General features: G+C 37.0%; 1 protein-coding gene across 2 annotated transcripts in view; it reads left to right on the forward strand.

Moving 5' to 3' along the window:
- TTC8 (tetratricopeptide repeat domain 8) overlaps positions 1-25,990 on the forward strand; it is a 68,875-nt gene that overhangs the window by 28,219 nt on the left and 14,666 nt on the right. Inside the window, exons 6-9 of one of the 2 annotated variants that reach the window (XM_049769832.1) lie at positions 1,689-1,733; positions 11,822-11,907; positions 17,664-17,751; positions 19,923-20,033. In XM_049769832.1, coding sequence (XP_049625789.1) covers positions 1,689-1,733; positions 11,822-11,907; positions 17,664-17,751; positions 19,923-20,033 — 330 coding nt within the window. Of the gene's footprint in view, positions 1-1,688; positions 1,734-11,175; positions 11,261-11,821; positions 11,908-17,663; positions 17,752-19,922; positions 20,034-25,990 lie in introns of those variants that run through there. The other variant, XM_049769833.1, reaches the window with a different exon arrangement.

Consider the following 25,990-nt stretch of genomic DNA (forward strand, 5'->3'; position numbering starts at 1 on the left):
TGTATTTAAAATAGAATATACAGATTGCCAAATCTTGGGTGGCATAATCATCTTTTCATGAAACAGCCACACCAAATACATTCTTTTTCTTTTTTTGGGGTGGGGGGGTTTGGGTCACATCTGGCAGTGTTCAAAGGTCACTCCTGGCTCTATGCTCAGAAATCGCTCCTGGCAGGCTCGAGGGACCCATATAGGATGCCAGGATTCAAACCACCGACCTTCTGCATGCAAGGCAAATGCCTTACCTCCATGCTATCTCTCCGGCCCCACCAAACACATTCTTAACCTTTCTTTTACTTATATTTTTTATAGAATCACTCTAAATCACAAAGTTACAAAATAACATTAAAAAAAAAGGACATATCCGGGCCTGAGAGATAGCACTGAGGTAAAATGTTTGCCTTGCATGTGGAAGGACAGTGGTTCAAATCCCAGGATCCCATATGATCCCCCTTGCCTGCCAGGAGCAATTTCTGAGCACCCTTGATCGCTGCCAGGTGTGACCCAAAAACCAAACCAAACCAAACAAAAACAAAAACAAAACAAAACAAAAAAAAAAAAAGAAAAAAAGGACATATGGAGATTTTTGGTAGAGTTTTTTTGTTGATTCCCTCACCCCCATCTCAGAGCAGATGGTGGTGTCTCCTAAACAGTGCTCAGAAGATCTGAAGCACTGTTGCTCAGGTATGGTGCTGGGGACCATCAGGACAACTCTGAATGTGCTTGGGCACCTCCAACCACATTTATTTTGTTTTCCTCTAAGCCTTCTCTATAAAGAGTCTTGAGAGCTTCCAGGGGTGCTTGCCTTTTTGAAAGGTAAAATAATGGTTTAATGGACAAACATAGGGCTACTAAGTGGTCAGTAGATACCTACTAAACCAGATGAGTTGAGTACAGTATTAGGGCAATGGTTCTCAGAACAGTCCTGACTATAATTTGTAAGCAAAAATGCACTCTACTTTGTACCATGAGCTCAACTTTGTTTCAAAAAGAGTTCCTAGATTTTTCCCTTGTCTAAATTATCATTCTCTAGATTGTAGGGAATGATAACAATTCTCTTGTATCTTAGATACCTTGTATTTAATTCAATTGTACAATTTAATTGTATTAATTGATGTAGATAAACACTCTATAAGAAATTGGCTGGATGTTTTAAGGTACTCCTAAACTTAATCTTTTTAGTATTTCTTTCTAATAAGATATCAATTATAATGTGAAAAACCTCATTAAATTATTTGAGCTTTCCAGTTTATTTTATATAAAAAGAATCAATTGTAAATGGCCATATTTTTAAATGATTATATAACATATGATATCTTTGCAAGATATAAATATTTCTACTGTTTGTATAAACCCAGTACTTTAGGCTTGTACCTCGCTATTTTGGTTCACTCCAGCTACTATTAAAATGACTTTCAGTAGTTGGAACAATAGCACAGTGGTAGGGCGTTTACCTTGCATGCAGCTGACCCACGACAGACCCAGGTTTGATCTCCAGCATCTCATATGGTTCCCCGAGCTTGCCAGGAGCAATATCTGGGCACAGAGCCAGCAGTAGGCCCTGAACAACACCAGGTGTGGCCCAACCCCCTCCCCCAAATAAAATAACTTTTGCATTTTGCTATAACAATGGATGCTTTTGCTAAAATAAAATATAATGTATTTTTGATATATTTTTCTTTTTCTAGGCTTTATTTGAATATATCTTTCACCATGAAAATGATATTAAGACAGTAAGTTTTGAGTTCATGTTATCTTTTAATTATATTTCTAACTTTAGGATTAAATTCTAAAACTATTCTCTATCTTTTACTATAAATAGATGAAATTATTAAAAATTGGAAAACTAATATTTTAAATCTGCTATCAATTTGAAAAGCAATATTTATATTAATATAGAAGCAGTGAGACAAGGACTGGGCCATAGAGTATGTATCTCTCCATCAGAGGGCAAGATTAAAAAAAAAGGTAATTTTAGCCTCACAAACACATAAAAAATATTAAAAACATTGTATGTTCTTTAGTGTTACCTACTCACCTCAAAGCAATGGTTCTTAACCTTTTGGGGACTCAGAACAAAAAGGACAGATGCTTATTAGGAGAAATTATTTGTATTGTATATTTTAGACAGCAGTGTAGTAAAAAAAACGTAAGTTGGAGCCCAGAGAGATAGCACAGCAGCGTTTGCCTTGCAAGCAGCCAATCCAGGACCAAAGGTGGTTAGTTCGAATCCCGGTGTCCCATATGGTCCCCCGTGCCTGCCAGGAGCTATTTCTGAGCAGACAGCCAGGAGTAACCCCTGAGCAATGCCGGGTGTGGCCCCAAAACCAAAAAAAGTAAGTTTCATATATAATAAAACTTAAGGCATTCTCAAAAATTGAGGAACCAAAAAAATTACACATACGGTAGAGATATGGGAATAAAGGTATTACGATACTTATTTTAATTTACTCTTTATACTAATAAATAACATTGTTGTTTCATATTATTTTACTTATGAGTGTATTCTGAATGTACCTCCTTTCTTTTTAACATTTTATGAAAGAAAATTTCAAACATGCAAAAATGCAGAGAATAGTATGTAGAACCCATACTACCCATCATCAAGCTCCATAATCATTTATTTATTTATTATTTATTATTTATTACATTGTTGTTTCATATTATTTTACTTATGAGTGTATTCTGAATGTACCTCCTTTCTTTTTAACATTTTATGAAAGAAAATTTCAAACATGCAAAAATGCAGAGAATAGTATGTAGAACCCATACTACCCATCATCAAGCTCCATAATCATTTATTTATTTATTATTTATTATTTATTACATTGTTGTTTCATATTATTTTACTTATGAGTGTATTCTGAATGTACCTCCTTTCTTTTTAACATTTTATGAAAGAAAATTTCAAACATGCAAAAATGCAGAGAATAGTATGTAGAACCCATACTACCCATCATCAAGCTCCATAATCATTTATTAGCTTGATAGTATCATAGTCAAGAACTTAAAATATATGCATAAGATATTTCCATTTGTTTTCTTTTGGAGGCAGTGATTATTTGGCCCATACCCAACAGTGTTGAGGGGTCTGTGCTCAGGAGTCACTCTTCATGGTACTCAGGGGATCATATACAGTGCCAGGAATTAAACTGGAATCGGCCACATGCCAGGCAAACACTTTAACCCCTGCTTTATCTCTCTGACCCCTTGTTTCAAATTTTACATCAGTAATGAACAATAATCTCATCAAGTTGGCCAAATTGAATATAATTAATTCTGCAGTGTCTAATGATACTATTCTCACCCGCCCTACAATTTTCCTACTTACTTTAGGCAAAAAATTTATATCTGTTCATTAACTATTCAAGAAAATAGAGATTTTTTTCAACTTTATTTTCTACGTGTTAAACACCCACCATGCTATGTACTAGGAAAACTAATAAAAACATGGCATTTTGCCCTAAATCTATAGGCTTAGGAAATAAAATTGATGTATTAAAATAATTAGAGACTATTGCTAAGTGGTGTGGTTACTAAGTAGCAATTAGGAGGGGCTAATACTGGTAAATAGCCATTAAAAACTGGAAAGCTTAAAAAAAAAACAACTGGAAAGCTTTTGAAAGGAGGAAAATGATGAAATGTTTTGAAAAAAAAAAAAGGATGGAACAAAACAACATACAAAATGAGACATAAATAAACCATATCCTTAAAATATGGGAAAAATCAAAGAAAGTTTTAAGAAAGAAGTGATGGACCCTGATGATTTGCCACAGAAGACAGGGAAGAAAGGCAAAGCAAATCTGCCTCCCAAAGACACAGAGGACAGCAAGGTTTTACCAATAGGGTTTGATTGATTTGAGAAGGAAGTCAGTTTGTACAGAATCTGAATAATTCACTTAAAGGTCACTTGAGGTCGAACTTGTTAAAGACCATGCATTGCCAGAGGTGTCACTAGAGTAAGTAGGAAGTGGTGGCACTTAAAGGAGGTGAACTTGTGAAAGACCATGCATTGCCAGAGGTGTCACTAAAGTGAGTGGGAAATGGTGGCACTTAAAGGAGGCGAGAGCCTGGGCCAGATTTACAGAATTCAAGTGTATAATCAAGTGTCTGTGTATTTGGTCATGTAGGAAAAAGAGGAAACTAAGATTGGGAACATTGCAGACTCATACAACTTATCTGTCAATAAAGATCAGTCCACAATATTTACATTACCACAAAGTTGGTCAGAGATTTTCAGTGTGAGGTGCAAAGTTATCTGGTCTGTGTCACTAAAAGGAAACATCTAAAGACCATCCATTTCATGATGAGCAGTTCTCTAGAATTACTAGGGAATCTTAAAGTTATTACCTTGACTTTCTAAAAATAATTCATGGAAGGATGTTTATTTTTCGAAATTGAGTAGTAATACAGTACTTAAAATATGTATTAAAGTTTAGGTAGCATAGGGATTGATAGTGTGTTTGGCATTGATGTACATTATTATGGTATTGTTACTGTACCTTCCTCTATCAAACTTCCAAATACCTACCACTAGTGTCCTTATATTACTTCTGATTGACCGTTTCCTGCCAGTCTTCTACCCACAGCTTGGTCATCTAGGTTTTGAAATTCCAGGCCAAGTATTTGTTCTTATTTGATACTAATTATTATCTGTTTTATCTCTTTAATACACTTGTCTGTGAGACCATCTTGTATTTGACCTTCTCCCTCTAACTCATTTCCTTTAACTTCATACCTGCCATTTCCATCCAGGATGCAGTGAGATGGAGGATTTCATCTTTTCCTATGGCTATATCTTTTCCATTATGTATATGATCACAACTTCTTTATCCATTTATCTGAACATTAGGTTGTTTCCATTTCCCGACTATACTAGCTGCAAAAAAATAGGTGTGTAGCTCTTTTTTTTGAGTGAATGTTTTGTGTTTGGTGGCTTACAGGCCAAGATGTGGAGTCTTTGGTACATATGGAAGCTCTCATCTTACTTTTTTTTTTTTTTTTTGAAGCATCTCCATACGATTCCTGCAGAGGCTGTATCAGATGACATTCCCACCATCAGTGAATAAGGGTTCATTTTTTTTACCCTGTCCTTGCCAAAACTGGTTGCTAGTTTGTTTGATATATACCTTTTTCACTTCTGTGAGATGATAGCTCATTGTTACTTTGATTTGCAGTTCCCTGACAGTAATGAGGAAGAACACATTTTTCATGTGCCTACTGGTCATCAATATGTCTTCTTTGGAATGTATCTATCTCCTCTTACTAACTTTTGATGGAGTTATTTACTGTTGTTCAACTTTGTGTTTTATTTATCTTGGATATTAGCCTTTGGTCTTACAACAGTCTGCAAATACTTTCTTCCATTCAGTTGAGTGTCTTAAATTATTATTTTTTGGGGGGGCCACACCCGGCAGTGCTCAGGGGTTACTCCTGGCTGTCTGCTCAGAAATAGCTCCTGGCAGGCACGGGGGACCATATGGGACACCGAGATTTGAACCAACCACCTTAGGTCCTGGATCGGCTGCTTGCAAGGCAAATACCGCTGTGCTATCTCTCCGGGCCCCTTAAATTATTTTTCAAGTATAGTTTAAGTAAGATGTTAAAGTAATGTTAGTTTATGGTATAGGTGTCCAAATTTACTGCACCATATCACCGTCAAAGTGTCCATGACCTTCTACCATAGTCTCTTTGTTACGTCTAGTTTGGTCTTCTCTTCCCTCTCCTTTCCCTCCACTACTTGGTAATTGACTTTATAATTCAAAACTAAAGGTTTATCATTGTTCAGTAACTGTCAATTTCCTTATGTCTTTATTCCATAGATGAGTGAGATAATCTAATTTTTGTCAGTAGCATGTCTTTATTTTAGCCTGAGTTTCTTTTTTCTCCTGTGAGCCATTTGATTTGATATAGTCTCATTTATTTTTGTTTTTGTTATCTTTGCCAGTGGAGTCAAATTTGAGGTCTATTTTCTGGAGAGTTTGGCCTATTTTCCATGATGTGTTTTAGGATTATGGTCCCATCTTGAGTTCATTAATAAAGTTTTGAATGAAATTGTGAACATCATAAGATAATAGTTCAATTTATTTTTTACATGTGATTAAGCATTTTCCCCAAAACTATTTGTTTCATTTGATGTTATCAAGCTCCTTTGTCATAGTTTAATGTCCATAAATCTGAGGTTTTATCTCTAGGCTCTCAAGTCTGTCATTAGTTTGAGAGTCTTTATTCTGGTGCCACAGTTTTGATTATGGTAGATTCTTAGTATAAATCAAAGTCAGGAATCTCAGTATCTTCCATCTTCACCTTTTGAGAGGGATTTGAGGCCATATCCAGAGGTGCTCAAGTCTTAGTCCTGGCTTTGAGCTTTGAGATCACTCCTGGCTATGCGCAGTGAACCACATGGGGTGCCAGGGATTGAAGCTAGGTCAGTTCTGTGAGAATCAAGTGTCTTATTTTCTATACTTTCTCACTGGACCACTCCACCCCCAAGTGCCCTTAAAAAAATAAGACTGACTTTGGCTCTTCAGGGAGAATTAGGATTCCATACATGTATTCAAAGTTTGTTCTAAGCCAATGAAGAATGTCATTGGAATTTTGATGGGGATTGCATTGAATCGGTAGTCACTACATAGGATAGTCTTTTTTATCTTTTTTAATTGAAACATTGTGATTTACAAAGTGCCTTATAGTTGAGTTTCAGGCATACAATGAATTTGGGTCAATTCCACCACCCACCAATGTAGATCTTTTTCCACCATGTTCCCAGAGTGTATCCCATACCACCACCTTTTGTCCCCCAGCCTGCCAGTATAACAAGCTCATTTACAGTTTAGATTGTCAGAGTTCAAGTCTTTTGATTCTATTGTTGTTGACTTTGCCTTGACTATTTAGTTCTGTCCTTTATTTTTTATATATACCAATGATCTCAGATTTTTTGGCCCCTGGTTCCCTCCTTTTATATTTGTGTTTTTCCTTTTTCACTCAGTTTCTTTCCTTCTCCTCGCTATACTCTGGGCCAAGAGTATTTGCGACAACTTTCATTTAGACCATTGAATGACCATTTTGACAACATTAGTTCTTCCAGTTTATTAACATAGAATATTTTTATTTCCTGATATTTTTTATTAGTAACATAGTTTTTAGTGTACAAGTCATTTTTTGTTTTGTTTGCTTGTTTCTTTTGTCTTCTGCCATTAATGGAGATCAAATATAATTTTACCATTCCTCTCCTCTTCTAATAGTCAATAATAATATCATTTTCAACTTTACATTTATAAATTAAGCTATGAATTCAGGGATCAATTGATTTAAATGTCTATAATTGTATCTTGTTTGTATTTTCATATAGAATTATGATTTTATAGGATATAAAAAGAAGTTAATTTTGCTTTTATTTCATGAAAAGCAAAAATGTTTCCTGGTTTCATTTTTAATCCATTAATCCCTTGATCTATTAACTGACATTAATTATTAGATATAAAATAAAATTTTAGCCTTTGTTGGTACTGTGATAGATGTTAAGAGTACTGAGTAGGACAGATGCCTGTGTCTGTCTGCTTCAGGGGCGTTCCACATTACAATTTGTTATCAATCAGATTATTCCAATGAAATGTCAGTTTAAATGTTACCACAAATGTTATTTTTCAGGGGCCTGGGAGATAGCATGGAGGTAAGACGTTTGCCTTGCATGCAGGTTTGAATTCCGGCATCCCATATATTCCCCCGAGCCTGCCAGGAGAGATTTCTGAGCGCAGAGCCAGGAGTAACCCCTGAGTGCTGCTGGGTGGACCCCAAAACAAAAAAAAATGTTATTTTTCAGATGGAAGGAAGATACCTAATGTTAAAATGCAAAGCACACATTTTTATACCTTTTGTGTGTTTTTCCATGTTAGCTGAAAAAAATAAGTCTTTTTTATTTTCCAAACATGCTTATAAACCCAGTTTTAGGTTTTTGTGGTTGTTGTTTGCTTGTTTGGGGAGCCATATCCAATACTCAGGATTTACTATTGGTCTGTGCTTATAGATCACTCTTGGTGGGGCTTGAGAGCCAATATGGAAAGAGCAACCATGTGTAAGGCAAGTGCTTTACCTGTCCACTGAGCGCTCTCCAGCCCCAGAGGTGTCTCTATATTAATTACTTTGGATGATTTGCTTTACACAAATAAAATAATATTGTAGATCAATATGAAGGCACTGAAAAATGACATTTAACAACTAAGTATAAGACATGCCTGTGTGTCTTTGCATTTTTAGTTACTAACTCCCTCCCCGCTCCCTTTTTGGGGTTCAATTGGCATTATTGTCTACACTGAAGTACATGTAGGCTGATGATTTGAGATTCCTTATTTCCTTATGTCCTTAGTGTTTCATGATCTCCAACTATTGGAACTACAGTAACAATAAAAGTACCTTAAAATGGGCTGTAGTTATAGCACAATGGGGAAGGTATTTGCCTTGCATGTGGCTGGGTTTGATCTCTGGTGTCCCTTATGGCTCTCCAAGCCTGCCAAGGAGTCATTTCTGAGTACAGAGCCAGTAGAAATGCCTGAGCACCACTGTTGGTAACCAAAAAGAAAAAAAAAAAAAAAAGTCCTTAGGAAAAATTAACAATTGGGATGCAAAAGATTATAAAATTTCATTGGGACACCTACTTGGACAATGTTTGCAAATGGCCATCTAAATCTTCCAGAGTCCCTTTGCTTATGAACTTTTATAAATTTAGGGCTTTTATTTATGACATTCTAATCTTTGGTGGTCTCTGGAAAAATTCGATTGACTGAATTAATTATTTAGTGATCCATAAATATAAGCCTGTCATCATGATTTTTTCTTTTAAAAAATGGCTCTTTAAAGAAATAGAGATCACCTGTCACCACTTAAAAATGTAAAAATGTTAATGACATATAATTATGAACCATTTTACTGTGACAGCTTTGTCTGGTTCTAAAGTTTATTTCCAACATAATTCACAAAGGATTGAATCAGTTTAGTCAATAAATACTGAGTATGGTCACACATCAGAGCATGGGGGTATAGGAAGGGATGTCCTCCAAGCTTAGGGTTTATTTGAAATCATGACTTGTGGTTTTCATATATATAAAGAATGATCAATGTTTTTATTTTTATTTTTTTGAAAATTTTGGTCATATAGGAGGTATTCAGGGGCTTTTCCAGGCGTTGTGCTCAGGGGTTATTACATGTGGTCCTTGAGGGATCATCTGTTGTATGAGGGGTTTGAATTTGGGTCATTGGGATGTAAGGCACTTAATCTTAACCCTTATACTCTCTCTCTACCCCTTAAGTGTTTCACTTTTGTTTGTTTTGGGCCATACCCTTCAATGTTAGAGGGTTACTCCTAGCTTTGCACTCAATCTTTGCTGGCTGTTTTGGGGGGACTAATTGGGATACTGAGGATGGAACCTGGGCCAGCTTTGTGCATGGAACTAGGTCAGCTTTGTGCAAGGCAAATGCCCTACCTGGTGTATTATCCAGCTATTTTTAATGTTTTGTAAGCCATTTTAAATTCGTGTTAATAATTCATGTCAGTTTTCTTAATTTGTTTAATGCACGCATATGGATACTACAGAGAAAGCTTTGTTTCAGAACCATATCTAAAAGCAGATTAACAGCCTGTGATAAGCTAAATCTAATTTTGGAAAATTAGAGTACTTAAGTGATCTTAGAATGACATATTTTACTAAAAAATAGAAGGTCTTAATATTCACCATGAGAATGAGTATGATTTATTTGCTTTAATATAGTTTAAGTTATTGTATTTGGATGTTTATAATGTACTACTGAGTTGAACTGATGGAAATACATTTTCCAAATATTTCCAGAGATAATGCAACTTGAATGCTTGCATTCAGTGCTTTGTTTTCTCATTTTCTGCATCCGTTTTCATTTCTGGCTTTGGTGAGGGAAGGAAAACAAGCATATGATGAACCAGAAAGATAGTCTATCAGGAAAAGGTTTTCATCTGGCCCATGTTTGACCATTAGCACCACTTATGATCCTCTGAACCCCACCAGGGGTGATCCCTAAGCACAGAGTAGTCAGTAGTTAGTCCTGAGCACTGCTGGGTGTGTCTCCCAAACCAACAAAGTAATAAGCCTATGAAAGCAATGTGCAGCTTATTTTTTAAATTTTTAATTTCCATGACTTTTTTTTTAGAAGGTAGAAAAGTTTGTTGGAAAGTAGAGTAGAAAGGAAAAGCAACTTCCCAGGTACTGAGAAACTTAGTATAGAATTAAGTTCAATTTCCATAACTTTCAATTAGATATGTTGATCTTTCAAGTTCATTAGGACCCCAGCATAATTCTGATGTTTTATAAATAATGTACATATTAGAATCTTCTCGGGGGGCCAGAGAGAGTACAGGGCTTAAGGTACATAACTTGCATGCTGCCAGCCTTGGTTCTTTTGATCATTGCTGGGAGCAGCTCTAAAGGTCACTCCTGCCCCCAGTACCTCTGGGTGCCTGGGATAATCTCAGCAGAGGGCCTGAGCAGCACCAAATTTTGGGGTCCCCACATTGGACGTCCAGCTGCATTGACCAAGAGGCTCTCTGGGCCCTTTGAACACCACCTCTTGTGAGGCACATGTGCATACACGCACACATACACACACACACATCAGAATGTATTCTAAGAATACATATTCTTAAAAGTAAATCTTTAGAACTTATTAAAAATATCCTCTGGATCAAGAGAAGATGGTACTACAAGGAAAACATTAATTTTATAGTAGAAAATTAAAAATGAGTTCTTCTGACATTCATTACAGAAAAGGTTAATATTTAAAAAGGGATAATACATGGAATGTATTCTGAGATAATAGAATTTAAAATGTGTTAACTTTGAGTTTTGGATATCATGATCATATTAGCATCAAATAAAAAGTGAAAGTTTCCAACATTCAAAGAAAGAATAGTAAGTATTACAATACTTTATTGTCTTTTCTAACCAGGTAACCAAGTTTGTAGTCTGCACATCTTTGCAGAAGCTTTAGATTTCTGTGTGTATCCAATTTGTGTAAAGAATGAATTGTTTTCTTTTTTTGGTGCAAACTGTTTCCACTTACTCTTTAGAAAATCCTAATTTCCATTTAGACCTCTCATGCCTAATCATCACTAAACTCAGGGGGACGCACTGGAAGACATTAGAGAGAAAGGGATAAGCAGATGTTAAATATGAAAGCAATTAAGAAATTTTTCTATCTTCAGCCAAGGAAAGTTTGACCCAAGGATAACTGGATTGTAAGTGACGTCCAGCTAATGTGATAATGGTGATTCATGATGGCAGTTATCTAAGTACCTCCACTCCCTTCACTCTTCATGATCTTGCTCTCCAAATTTCTATCTGCTTACTTGATTTCTTTATTTTTTCCTCGATTTCTCCACATATGTCTTTAACATGGGCCTGCCAGGGGACTCAGATAGCAAACATCACACAGCACTGACACACACAACAGTGTGAACTTGCAATGGCTTTGGAGGCATTTTGATTGGGAGAGGGCAAAACCTTATAGATTTTAATATAACATTTGTACCTTGTATATTAAGATCATATTCAAATCTACTGAACATTGGCTTCCCTTTGATCAGTGTTTACTTCTCATCTGCTGTCAGCCCTTGGCTCTGGAAATGATTATTTAGGGAAAATTGATGGGGCCATCTGGAAACATGGGCAACTCGAATTTCTGTCTGATTTCTATTGCATGTTTTGATTGATGCTAATTACATGGTTTATTTCATTATCTCTGTTTCTGTTGTTTGTCAGAGAAGAAAATTCTAATCTAAAATGAATTGTTTCCAAAGGCTTTGGATTTGGCGGCCCTTTCCACAGAGCATTCTCAGTACAAGGACTGGTGGTGGAAAGTACAGATTGGAAAGTGCTACTACAGGTAAAAATTTGATCATTTGTGTAGGGGATATATAACAGAGTTCCAACTCTTATGCCTTTTTTTGGTGAATATAGATTTCGTCCTGAGAAATAAAAACTGATTGGATTTACTAGAGAAAGCATTTGCTTAATCATATGGCAGCATTAAGAACGCTGATACCTTTAGAATAATAAACTTTAGTTGTGGAGTGTCTAAGTAGTGTCTAAGGTGCTTGCCTTGCCAGCAGCCTAACTGGATTTGGTCATTGGCACTACAATGGTCCATGGTCCCATGAACATCTTCAAGAGTGATCCCTAGGGGCCGGAGAGATAGCACATCGGTAAGGTGTTTGCCTTGCACGCAGCCAACCCAGGATGGACCTAGGATTCCTGGCATCCCATTTGGTCCCTGAGCCTACCAGGAGTGATTTCTGTGTAGAATCAGGAGTAACCCCTGAGCGCTGCTAGGTGTGGCCCCAAAACAAAAACAAATAAACAAAAAGAGTGATTCCTAAGTCCAGAGCCAGGAATAAGCTCCAAACATAACTGGATGTGGCCCAAACTTCTGGCCCCTATAGATAAATAAAAATTGAAACAAAAAAACCTTTTTGGTAAGATAATAAAAGTTTGAGCCAAAAAGGGAGACACTTTGAGTCTATTATGCCCAGCACCATCTTTTTGTTTGAGGAAGCAGAATCTAGAGAACCTATGATTTTTATACCACAACCTAGTTAAGAACATACCCTAGTGTAGATTTGATTCTTCTAATTCACACTCCTCTTGATCTCAGGTCTAGTTTCCTGAAGCTTCATGTTTTTAAAGTGCTTTAGAGTATAGAACAACTTGTTTATATGCTTCTTATCTGATTTTAGTCTTCCAGCACCTTATAAAAAGAAATGATGGGGGCCAGAAAGGTGGTGCTAGAAGTAAGGCATCTGCCTTGTAAGCACTAGCCTAGGACGGACTGCGGTCAATCCCCTGGTGTTCCATATGGTTCCCCAAGCCAGGAGTGATTTCTGAGCACATAGCCAGGAGAACCCTGATTGTAAAATGGGTGTGGCCCAAAAACCAAAAACAAACAAACACATAAATAAGTGAAGCCTGGGGCCGGAGAGATAGCATGGAGGTAAGGCATTTGCCTTTAATGCAGAAGGTCCGTGGTTCAAATCCCGGCGTCCCATATGGTCCACCACCGTGCCTGCCAGGAGCGATTTCTGAGCATAGAGCCAGGAGTAACCCCCTGAGCACTGCTGGGTGTGAGCCAAAAAAAAAAAAAAAAAAAGTGAAGCCTGTCCCAGTGGGAGAAACAGCCATAGAAATAAAGGAAAGTGTTTGAACTTAGGTAACTAGTTAATAGTAGAACAAAAATTTGAGCCCAGCTTTCTTTTTCTTTTTTCTCTTTTGGTTTTTGGGCCACACCTGGAGGTGCTCAGGGGTTTCTCCTGGCTCTGTGCTTAGAAATCACTCCTGGCAGGCACTGGGTGGGGGGCATATGGGATGCCAGGATTAGAACCAATATCTGTCCTGGGTCGGCCACTTGTGAGGCAAACACCCTACTGCTGTGCTATCTCTCCAGCCCCAGAGCCCAACTGTTTTTGGTATATCTTTATTTAAACAGCTTGCTTACAAATATGACTGTAGTTGGGTTTCAGTCATGCAAAGAAAACCCCCCTACACCGGCGCAACATTCCCACCACCAATGTCCCAGATCTCCCTCCTCCCCACCCCACTTCTGCCTGTACTCTAGACAGGCTTCAACTTCCCTCATTCATTCACATTGTTGTGATAGTTCTCAATGTAGTTATTTCTCTTACAACACTCATCACTCTTTGTGGTGAGCTTCATGTAGTGAGCTGGATTTTCCAGCCCTCCTCTCTTGTCTCTGAGAATTACTGCAAAAATGTCTTATTTTTCTTAAAACACATAGATGAGTGAGACTGTTCTGCGTTTTTCTCTCTCCCTGTGACTTATTTCATTCAGCATAGTAGATTCCATGTACAACTATGTATAGGAAAATTTCATGACTTCATCTCTCCTGGTGGCTGCATAATATTTCATTGTGTATATGTACCATAGTTTCTTTAGCCATTCGTCTGTTGAAGGGCATCTTGGTTGTTTCCAGAGTCTGGCTATTGTAAATAGTGCTGCAACAAATATAGGTGTGAGGAAGGGATTTTTGTATTGTATTTTTATGTTTCTAGGGTATACCCCTAGGAGTGGTAGAGCTGGATTGTATGGGAGCTCAATTTCCAGTTTTTGGAGGAATCTCCATATTGTTTTTCATAAAGGTTGGACTAGATAGTATTCCCACCAGCAGTGAATAAGAGTTCCTTTCGGCTCCACATCCCCGCCAGCACTGCTTGTTCTCATTCTTTGTGATGTGCGCCAATCTCTGTGGCGTGAGGGTACCTCATAGTTTTTTTCTTTTTTTTTCCTTACTGTATCTGCAATTCTGGACCTAAAAGTTTTTCATTAATTTAATTAATTTCATTAATTTTTCATTAATTTATTTTATGCATAAAGACATTTTAAAGCAAATTGGTTGAAGTGGTATAGTTAAATTTATGAATATAGGGACCAGAGAGATAGTATAGCAGGTAGGGTATTTGACTGCGCATGGGTGGCCCAAGTTTGATCCCTTGCATCCCTGATGGTACCCTGGGTCTGCCAAGAGTGATCCCTGAGTTCAAGCTAGGAGTAACCCCTGAGCACTGTTGGGTGTGGACCCCAAAAAATTTAAGAATATATTTTTATTGCATCAAGGAAAGAAAATCTAAAACTAGTTACCTAATACTGATATATGATTGTGAAAAGACAAATTAATAATTAAATTTTGTCTTTTTTGGTGGGTTTGATTTTTGTCTGCTCCAACAAGTTACTCCTGGCTCTGAGCTCAGGAATCACACCATATGGAATGCCAAAGATTGCACCTGGGTTTATTGCATGCAAGGCAAGAGCCCTACCCACTGTTCTATCTCTCCAGCTCCAATTAATTATAATTTGTAGAGATAAATATTTCTAATTCAAATCAATGTGGACTTCAGTTCTTGTGAATGTCCTGTAATCTAATTATAATTAATCCTTGTCCTGGGAGGAAAAACGAATATGTAAGTAGAATGAAATGCCTCCTTGTTCTTCAGTTGAAATTAAGGCTACCATTCTTATTGGTCATGTTAATACAATGAAACTTATTTAAATTTATTTGTGTACATATTTTGTTTCAGTCTTTATTCGTGTTTTTAGGACGTTTTTTTATTTTCAGTTTTGCATCTTCTTACTACCATAAATATGCATTCAATTGATATTTGAATTTAGTGAATTAAATAGGAGAGAAGAATTGCCAGTTGGTGAGGATTATTTCTGGACTCTGAAACTGACATTGATCCATGGTTATGAATTTTATTGATGTTTTCATTATTTTTAGGCTTTCTTTTCATACTCTCCCTTTTTTTTGGGGGGGGGGTGCACACTCAGCTAATGTTCAGGGCTTACTCCTGGCTCTGTGTTTGGAATAATTTCTTAGAGTGCTCAGGGAATAATAAGTGGATCTGGGGATCAAAACTAGGTTGCCAGTTACAAAACAAGCACCTTACCTGCTGTACTGTGTCTCCTGCCCCTGTAATCTTATTTCTTTTGCAAAATCACCCCAAAATTAAGTTTGTTCTTGGAAATTTTAGAGGCAGTTCTAGAAGTCCTAGAAGTGCTTGAGGATACAATAATAAAAAAAAATATGACATGTCATTTCACCCTTTCTTTGGTTTTCAGTAGCTTGATGACTGGCTACTTTTTTTTGTGGGGGGGTCACACCCGGCAGCATTCAGGGATTACTCCTGGCTACACGCTCAGAAATCACTCCTGGCAGGCTCAGGGGACCATATGGGATGCCGGGATTTGAACCAATGACCTTCTGCATGAAAGGCAAACGCTTTACCTCCATGCTGTCTCTCAGGCGACTGGTCATTTTTTAAAAATATCTTTGTTTATTGTTTTTGATTTGTTCTTCCATCACCATTGTTTTGTATGCTTATTTCTTTATTTGTTTTACTTTATGAATTCCACATACCCAAAATGGGTGCTCAGAGTCCTTCCTGGTTGTGCTGATGGAGCACTCAGGAGACCAGGTGATGCCAGGGATCAAACCAAGGACTCTTGCATTCAAAGTATGTGGTCTCATCCTATGAACCATCTCTTCAACTCTCCATCACTTTAATAGGTCTGCTTATGTTTTATATTCTTGCTTAAGATATGTCTTTTGATTTAAGTTCTTTAAAAATAATTTTTGAGACAACTTATTGGATCAAGTTAAACAGACTATTCTGGTTATTAGATGTTTATGGCACTCAATTATTGAACTTTAGCTGTTGGTTAAAATTGATGTTCTATTGAATTATCTGTATTTATATATGATATATATAAATAATATGTATAAGCCATTTTTTTTCAGAAAACATTTGATACGAACTTCTTGTAAATGTTATGTAACCCACTACCAAAAATTTATTTTTTAAAAATACCTGTCATAGAAACAGGCTAGTGAATGGGAGGGAAACTGGGGACATTGGTGAAAGGCAGCAGACACTGGTGAATATATTGGTATTGGGATATTATATGCATGAAATCCAGTCATGAATAACTTGTAATTCACAGTGACTAAAAAAAAAAAGATGTGACCTGGGGCCAGAGTGATAGCACGGAAGTAGGGTGTTTGCCTTGCATGCAGAAGGGTGGTGATTCGAATCCTGATATCCCATATGGTCGCCCGAGCCTGCCAGGAGCAGTTTCTGAATGTAGAACCAGAAGTAACCCCTGAGCGCTGCTGGGTGTGACTCAAAAAACCAAAAAAAAAAAAAAAAATGTGATCTTTTACAAAGTGAGGCCTTATACTTCACTTAACTTTAGGCCATGGGGGGGGGTGTTGGGCATAATTCAAGCCTTTCAATCCCACATCATCTAATACCTCTTTGCATATAACCATTCCAGAGCTTGAGGCTTGAATTAGGAAGGATCAAAGATATTCTTTCAAGTCTTTAAATGAAAGTAGATCTGTGGAACGTAACTGTATTTTTCTGACTTTATTTCACAGAAATAAAAATATGATCATAAATTACTTAAGTAGCTGTTAGGGATGAGGCTTTGTGAGAAGATCCAACTGCTATGTTAAGGATAGCTAAAGTATGCTTTAACAGTGGCATCCTGGTAACAGTGTGTATTGACATTAATAACAAAACTATTAGTGTAAGGTACTAAAAAAAGAAAAGAGATATGTTTAGAACAGAAAGGTGGTATAGCCATATTACTAGTAACTAAGTAGAGTTTATATTACAATTATTTATGGGTGCCTTTAAGAAATGGATTTTTATTTCAGAGCAGAAGGTGTTTTCGAAGGCCTGTTCCTGTTAGGTCTTATAGTGAAACATGGAGTTGCAGCATTTATCCAGGTCACTTGCCATATGTCCAACTGATCATAAGCTCTTTGTGTTTGACTTGGCTTGACCTGGTTTATGTGCAGCCATGCAGCCTGCTACAATGGGGATTCACATGACCTTCTGTGCTGTGTTTGTAGTTTACCTGGACAATGAATATGGCAAACAGGCAACTTCTTGCCAACATCTAAAAACATACATGTTTCTATTAATGTGCATATCTGGTATTATTATCTGATTCATGCTTTCTCTTACAGATGTAATTTGTTTCTATTGCTACCCCAGGGGATGAATAAATGTGGTCGTATTGATTTTTAAGTGCCGTGTTTAACTTTTTAAATGGTTATTCTTTTAGGCTGGGAATGTATCGGGAAGCAGAGAAACAGTTCAGATCAGCCCTGAAGCAGCAGGAAATGGTAGATACATTTCTCTATTTGGCTAAAGTAAGTATTCTTAATTTTCAGCGAAATCTCTTTCCAGAATAAATATTCCAATTCTGCATGGGGTGGAGAGAGCCTTGCCAGTTTTTTTCAGGAATATTTGACAAATTAATGTGTTCAGACTTATTTTCCTTTGTAGCATGGGAATAAGTGGCAACTTATGGAGGGTAACTGACTCAGAAGGAATCACTTGCCATGAAAAATAAGAAACCCCCCTCAAAGGAATGTTCACTAGAGGCTTAATGCCCTGGGCTCTTTCTCTGTCATCCTCTCAGGTATGAGGTCTCAGAAAGACTCTCATTTCCCACCACATTGTCTCCTACCTGAACAACTGAGAGAACAAGGTTGCCCTATTGAGGGTTTTCCTTGGAGTTTTTTCCCTGCTGAGTGCCACTGGCTTGGATATTTGTACCAGGTTCATTCTGGATGTAGTTTAATTTAGCAACCCTGCAGACTGGGTATTTGATCATTGCCTTTGGAGTCCTAAGAAAGGGGGATTTAAAAAGAGTGAGATTTCTAGAGTTCTGTGCTGGTGAAAAACCAGTATTCCAAGTCAGGTCTTTCTGATTCTGGAGCCCACTCACAGAATCAGAATAGTGCCGCCCACAGCCACATGGAAGGTTGTTAGTGAGGAACCAACCAACCATTGAATGTTTTCAGCATTGGGACCAAGTTAGTTCTCGTGCTCACCATGTTGATCTTCAAAGAAACATTTGGTGAAGTAGGAGTTATGATGTCCTGCTCTTTTTGTTTTCTTTTTTTTATTGTGGTAGGAGGTATTTGGGGGCCTCCTGGTTGTGTTCTGGGGCTACGCCCAACTCTGTACTCGGGATCAAACCCAGGACGCCTACATGTATGGCAAGTGCCTTAATTCCTAAACTATCTCTCCAGCTCTATCCTGCTATTTCTTTAAGAATGTTTAAAGTTAAAAGGGTTCAAAAAGAGATGAGATATATGTAAAAGGAAGTGCTACTATTTCTGAAACAAAGTATCGAAATTAGGTTGCCAAAAAAGAAAATGAAAGTTAGAAACATATTCACTTACTGTGCAGTGGTTTCCAAAAAATCTTTGAAACATCTGATATCTAAGTTTATTTTCTATGCATTATAAATTAAATGTAAAGTCTCTTATATATTATAAAGTCTTATTTCTAAACATCATGGTAAGTTTTTTTTTCTGGCAGCTTAAAAATGATGCTCATTTCTCATTATTTGACTATCATTTATTAAAATAGTTATCTGCATTATGGTGAAAAACAAAATCTGCTATGTGACTCAGGATCAATCCTTGGCATCCCATATGGCACCCTAGTACCATCGGGAATAATTCCTAAGAGCAGTCAGAACTAACCCTGACCACTGCTTTCTGTGGCCCAAAGCAATCAAACAAAGAAACAAATCAAAGCTCTCAAGTGCTGACCCAGCTCTTGTGGTCCCAATCATCTCTGTTTTTAATCTCAAAATTTGTTCCTTTTTTTTTTTTTTTTTTTTTTTGGTTTTTGGGCCACACCCGTTTGACGCTCAGGGGTTACTCCTGGCTATGTGCTCAGAAATCGCCCCTGGCTTGGGGGGACCATATGGGACGCCGGGGGATCGAACCGCGGTTCTTCCTTGGCTAGCGCTTGCAAGGCAGACACCTTACCTCCAGCGCCACCTACCCGGCCCCAAAATTTGTTCCTTACTGCCAGCCATCAGCATCTTCATGTCTATTCTAGTCTAAAATTATTTTCTCTTGTCCTTGTTATATTTTTCCCCAGTCCCAAAGACAATAGCAAGACTACAATAATAAAGAATGATTATTTCATATATGACATGTAGAGATAAGACTATAGTATCCTTGTTGGAAATTATTTATATATGTGTATGAAAATGAATTAAATATTTAGGAGATAACTTTTTATTATGCAATAATTATAAATGACATAATAAACACTTATTTTCTAAATTTTTATATTTTGGTTTGGGGCCATATCTAGCTGAGCTCAGGACTAAGTCCTGGCTTTGTACTCAGGGATCATTCTTGATGGTGCTGAGAGAAACATAGGTATGCTGGGGATTGAATCCAGGTTTGTCTTGTGCAAAGCAAGTACCTTTCCTACTGTCCTTTTGCTCCAATTTTAATACAGATATTTTAAAAACCAGTCATTTCATTGAATGTATGTATTCTGGTTTTAGGTATACAATTCATTGGATCAACCAATGACTGCTTTAAATCTTTTCAAACAAGGCTTAGAAAGATTTCCAGGAGAAGTAACACTACTTTGTGGAATAGCCAGAATCTATGAGGTGAGATTCTTATTATTCAAACAGTTGATGAAAAGTTAAGTATAATTGCTTTTTAAAAACATAATTTCATAGCTTTTTTTGGGTCCTGAGCATATGAATTAGGATTATTGGCTCAAGGTTTACTGATAGAATAGATTTTAGTGTATGTACTTGGCCAAACTTAAGTTTTAGTGTAAAGTATTTCAAAACTACAGAAGAGTATAGAGAATAGTCTGGGACTAAGATTTAAAATTAGTTTCCCCTTATTTGTGGGAGATCGTTAGTTTCTCCAGTACACTTACTGATTATCTCAGGTCTAGTATGTGAAGTACTTATAGTCAGATCTATTTTGTGCTTTCTGTTCTATTATTTGTTGCTGTTACCTCTCCTCATACTAAGTTTTACCAGTGCACTTTCTATAGCTTTATAAAACTTACTATTTGTTAAGGATCTTTGATCATCTCCATTCAACATGTCTTGGCTATTTTAGGCATTGCTTCCTTTTATAAATGTTCGAGCCATGTTGTCAAATTCCATAAAAAGCTTCATTAAGATAACCTCCCTGCTGTGTAATTACTGTATCTTTAGAGTAACTTCTGACCCTAGACTGGGAAATTTCTACCATCTGTTCTTCTTCACAGTTGGTTATTCTTGGCTCTTTGCTGTTCCATAGTGATTGTAGGATTTACTTATTAAAATCACTAAAAATATCCGTGCAGATGTTTTGATTGGAATTGTGTTAAATATATGAATGAATGAGGTAAGGAGCTAGTATTGCAGTTCCCCAACTCTCAATATAATGCTTCATATACTTATGTTCTATTTTTAGTTCTTTAATGACTATTTTGTATTTACCATATTTTTTGTACCATAAAATGCACCTTTTCCCCACCAAAAGTCCATCTTATGGAGCGAATACTGCCTGGAGCTGAAGCCTAAGTACAGGGGAGAAGAGCATCTAAAAATTATGTGCATCTATGGTCAGGTAGAGCGAAAAATACGATATTTCCATAATAATAATAATGTTTTGTTTAGGGCATCAGGCTGTCCATTTGGAGAAAGTGTTAGATCAGTGTAGAAAGCCAGTCAGGTTCTCAAATACCAGCAAGGGCCAACCTTGCAAATTGAGTTATGTAAGACTAGTAGTTCAGATCTGTACTGTTAACTCTTTTCTTCACAGGTATTTCCATAGGAATAGCTATATATTTTTGTCCTACAATCTTTTTCCTATTATATTTTACACTTTATTTCTGGTGACTGGGAATACATTAATTTTTAAGTAGGTTTTGATATAGGCTAGCTAACCAAAATTCTAATACTTTTCCCATAGATTCTCCTAAGTTTTCTCCTAAGTTTTCTAACTACAGAACAGTCTATGTCTGCACAGAAAGCTTAATCTCTTTATTTAAATGATTTTTTACTTCCTAGTGGGTACTCTCTTGGTGGTCTGGTGTTGAAATGGTATATACATGAGACTATCATCAACATTATTGTAAGTCATAATAGTAAGTCAGTAATATTTTCATAAATGATTTTGAGCCTCCCAGTTTTTTTCTTATTATTTTGACTGAAATGCTGTCCTGAACACAAACACCTCTATTCTGGGGTTGGTTTTTATTTTACTTTTGGGCCACACCCAGTGGTGCCAAGGGAACCATATAGGGTACTGTATATTGAACCCAGGTCTGCAAGCACCCTACCCACTGTGCTCTATCTCTCTGGCCCAAATGATCACACTCTTATCTTTGTGTTAACCAGAATTCTATTTCAAAAGAGCTAAATATTTATAGATTGTGAAAAAATTATACTCTTGCTTTCATTTTAAATTACAGAAATGCTTATTATTAAAAAAAATCTAGAAAACAAAGTATATCTAGACTTCAGAAGAAAATAAAAATCATTTATAACTCTTCAAATATAGTTACTATTATCACCTTCCATTCTTGATGCTGGAGAGATAATTCGGGACTTAAGGTGGCTTGCCTTGCATGTAGCTAACCCTAGTTCAGTTGTCAGTTCTGTAAATAGTTCCTTGAGCATCACCAGTAGTGATCTCTAAGTACAGAATCAGGAGTGCCATCAAGTATGGCCCAAACTACCCCACACTCTGCCAAATAAAAATAAAAGGGGCTGAGAGGATAAATAGTACAGCAGACCGGGTGCTTACTTTGCACCCAGCTGATAAAGAGTTTGATCCCTAACACCACATATGGGGTTTCCTGATCCCCACCAGAAGTAATCTCTGAGCAGAGAGTGATGAATAGGACCAAAGCACTACCAGATATTATTCAAAACCCAAAATAAATTTAAAAAGTACTTCTATTCTTTGTTTTGTTTTTGTTTGGTGCCACACCCAGTGATGCTCAGGCTCAGGGGTTACTCCTGACTATATGCTCAGAAATTGCTCCTGGCTTGGGGGCTGGGGTCGTCCTCGGTCAGCCACTGTGCAAGGCAGACACCCTACCACTGTGCTATTGCTCTGGCCCCACTTCTATTCTTTTTCTAACAAAAATTTACATATCATACCCAGCATTTCAATAAAACCATATAGTGGAACTAGAATGATAGAATAATGGGTAGGCATTTGCCTTGGATATGGCCAGCCTGGGCTCAATCCTCTGCATCTTGTAAGGCCCTCTGGGCATCATTAGGAGTAATTCCTGAGTGTATAACCAAGAATAACCCCTAAACATCATTGGGTGTGGTCCTCCCAAAAAGGAAGAATTTGATTATTCAATACAATGAATAGAAATCGGAATTGGAGATTAGGAATAATGATTTGGATTGGATGACCAAGGCATGGGATGGGAGTGAATAGGATAAGGAGGGGGGCAGACCCAAGTTGTGTACTCTGAATTTAAACATCAGGAATTATAAAGGGAAGGAATTTTAAAGAGAATATTCAGACTCAAATCTGAACCTGAGTCATTTGTTGTGATGACTTGGGGATTGGTTCTTAAAGACTGTTAGCTTGTCCACGATTGGCTGACATGTGTCTTCTGATAGAAAAACTGCATTGTGTTGCTGTGATCAGCAGATGGTCTCTTGGTTTTTATAGTCACAGACTTGCTGAATCAGACTGTTTAATTTTCACCTAGAAGCCTCAACATGGCAGTTAGAGATAAGCTCCAGTCTGTTTGATTCAAAACAGGTTCCAGGATGTGAATAAAATTTTGACCTAGAAGTGCTTAGAAAGGAAAGAAAATAGAATCAGTTTTATGAAAACAGGAGGAATTAGGCACAGTGATGATTTTCTTTGTACTGTACTTGGAGCTCTTTGACCTTCAGGCTCCACCTTTTTTATGTCTCCCATGTCAGACCCTCTGCCCTGCTCTGTGGAGGCAGAAAGAGCTGGAGAATGTGCATCTTCTGTGTCTGTTGTGGGTTGGAAGGTCCCTTCCAGCACTGTTGCTATGTATGGATTGGTTAGTGTGTTCAGGGTGGGAAGGAAAGGGGGCTATTATTTTCACCGACTATCTTTTTTCTGTTCCTGTTCTGGGTTTGACCAAAAGTTGAAGGAGCTTATTTTATCATTGTATTTATAAATATCCAGAGAAGAAAAGGAAAATTTGAGTTTGTATTGAAGGAAAAGTTGAAAAGAATGCCTGAATGTGGGGAAGATGTGGCTTGTACAAGTGGGGTGATAAAGGGTTTAAGTTGTGTATTTCCCATGAATTTACATAATGAATTTCCCTCAAGCCAAAGTTTAGCACAAGACAGATTTCCTGTGTCTTTTCTTTATGTGACAGTGAATTGAGAGACAATTAGCAAAGTTCGTTCCTTGGCATTACAGTCTACACTACATATGCCCTTAGGGATTTTTTATGTACATGATTCTTTTCTCAGGAGGAATCCTCTTCCTTTATGTGCTTTTCTTTTTATTTATTACTTTCATTTTGGTCTTGTAGCTCTTGTTTCCTCTTTTGAAAAGAACATGTTGTACAGATTCTTGTTCATGGTTTGTTTTACAAAAAAACTTGTTTGAGATGGTTTATCTCTGTTGCATCTGTTTGGTTGTGATCTTAGTTTTTTTATGAGGCATTTTACTTATCCATTCAAAAGGCATGTCCTTATTTGAACTGTTCTTTGTAAAGAGCTGTTAGTGATATTACCTGAGGAATATAATTCTAGTAATACTTCTTAGGCTTCCATAAAAATTACTTTATGAGTAGTCTATCAATTTTCTATATGTATCAATTTTCTGGAAGAGATATTGTATATTCAGTAAGCTAATAGGTGAGTTTGAGAGGTATGGCAATAGGTGCTTCCTTAAGTTGTTTTTCAATTTTATTTTAAATAACTAAAATGTCATTAAACTTGGTATTTCGCAGATTGAGTTTAAAAAAAAACACCATAAGAATCACCAAAATGATAACCATGGTTATTTATATATTTGGAACTATTATTTTAATCTGTATTAATAAAATTTATTGCAGAGCTAATGTAATTTAAACAACACTGATGCATGAGTTGGTTGAAGGACTAAAATAATAGAGTCCACATAGATTCATATATATGAAAATTTATGATGTCATAAAAATTGTTGAACCCATTGAATGGTTGGGTTATTTAATAGATAAAAATAGATCTGGTTCAGTAATGATTTCTTTTACAGAAAGAATCCATTACTGCCAGGTGACTGAAAGATTTAAAACTGATGGAAGTTCCAAGAGAAAGCAAAGTTGAATTATTTGTGTAAACTTGGAAATAGTGAAAATTTTTCTAAGACTGAGAAGAATACTATAATGGAAAAGGTTGATAAACTTGAGGAGTTAATTTTCTAAATTCTAAAAATAAAAATGTAAATAAAGTTCTATCTGAGTAAAGCAAAAATGATAAAACAGAACAAAACCACTATCAAATGGGATACTTGTTTGTCACACCTGGGATGGATAGGAGCTACTTTTAATTTCCCTCAATAATAAAAAACATTTTCCCAATCTGTTTTTTGCTTAAAAACTGTTGGGTTTTAGGGACTGGAGTGATAGTATATTAGATAGGGCAGTTTGCATTACAACTGGCCAACCCAGGTTCAACCCCTACCATCCCTTATGCCCCTCCACCCCAGCACCACCAAGAATAACCCCTGAGCATTGCTGAATGAGGCCCATAAATAAAACAAACTGAAACAAAACAGCTGGATTTCAAGTGGCTTTTAAATTGGTGGAAGGTCCAACCTCAAATACACATATACGTATAAATTCATTTATTTAATGAATGATATGAAAACTGATAGGATTGGGATGTTTAACCTATTACAGCAGGGGTCTCAAACTCAATTTACCTGGGGGCCACAGGAGGCAAAGTCAGGGTGAGGCAGGGCCGCATAAAGGATTTCACTTACCGAATATGCGCAATAAAAAAATCGCAAAAAATTGCATTAAACATTTGCATACCCTGAACGGAACTGCTCGGGGTATGCGAATGTTTAATGCGACTTTTTTCTTACTAATGCGATTTTTATTGCGATTATTCGGTAAGCATATAGTCGCGAATACTGCGATATTTGAAGGCTAGCCGCGGGCCACAAAATGTTGTACGGAGGGCGGGCCACGAGTTTCAGACCCCTGGATTACAGGCTTTTTTTTGCACAGCACATTGTTTCCCTATTAGCCTTTAAAGTCACAATTGACCTTCTCCATGTATCCAAAATAACCTTATGGTTGAGAAAACTAGATGCCAGCAGCTTTTAGCCACACCACCACTCCTCCCTTTCTGGGATCCCTGTGGACCACAATGCATCTGTGAGTTTCCTCTGAAGGAAATGTTTATAGACACTGGTCTTCCTGGCAGAGAACTAAACATCAGCAGAGGTTCCATTTACCTGGAGAGAGTGTTGCAGGTGCAGTGATGGTTCGTCTCTATTTTGTTCACAGTTCCCACAGTTTGTCCACAGGGAAAATATTGAATAGTAAAGTTGCTCAGTCTTAGAATTGGAAGTAGAAAGTTTATTGAAAAGTAGAAGAGAAAGAAACTTC

The sequence above is a fragment of the Suncus etruscus genome, chromosome 3 (assembly GCF_024139225.1).
Source record: "Suncus etruscus isolate mSunEtr1 chromosome 3, mSunEtr1.pri.cur, whole genome shotgun sequence".
NCBI lineage: Eukaryota > Metazoa > Chordata > Mammalia > Eulipotyphla > Soricidae > Suncus > Suncus etruscus.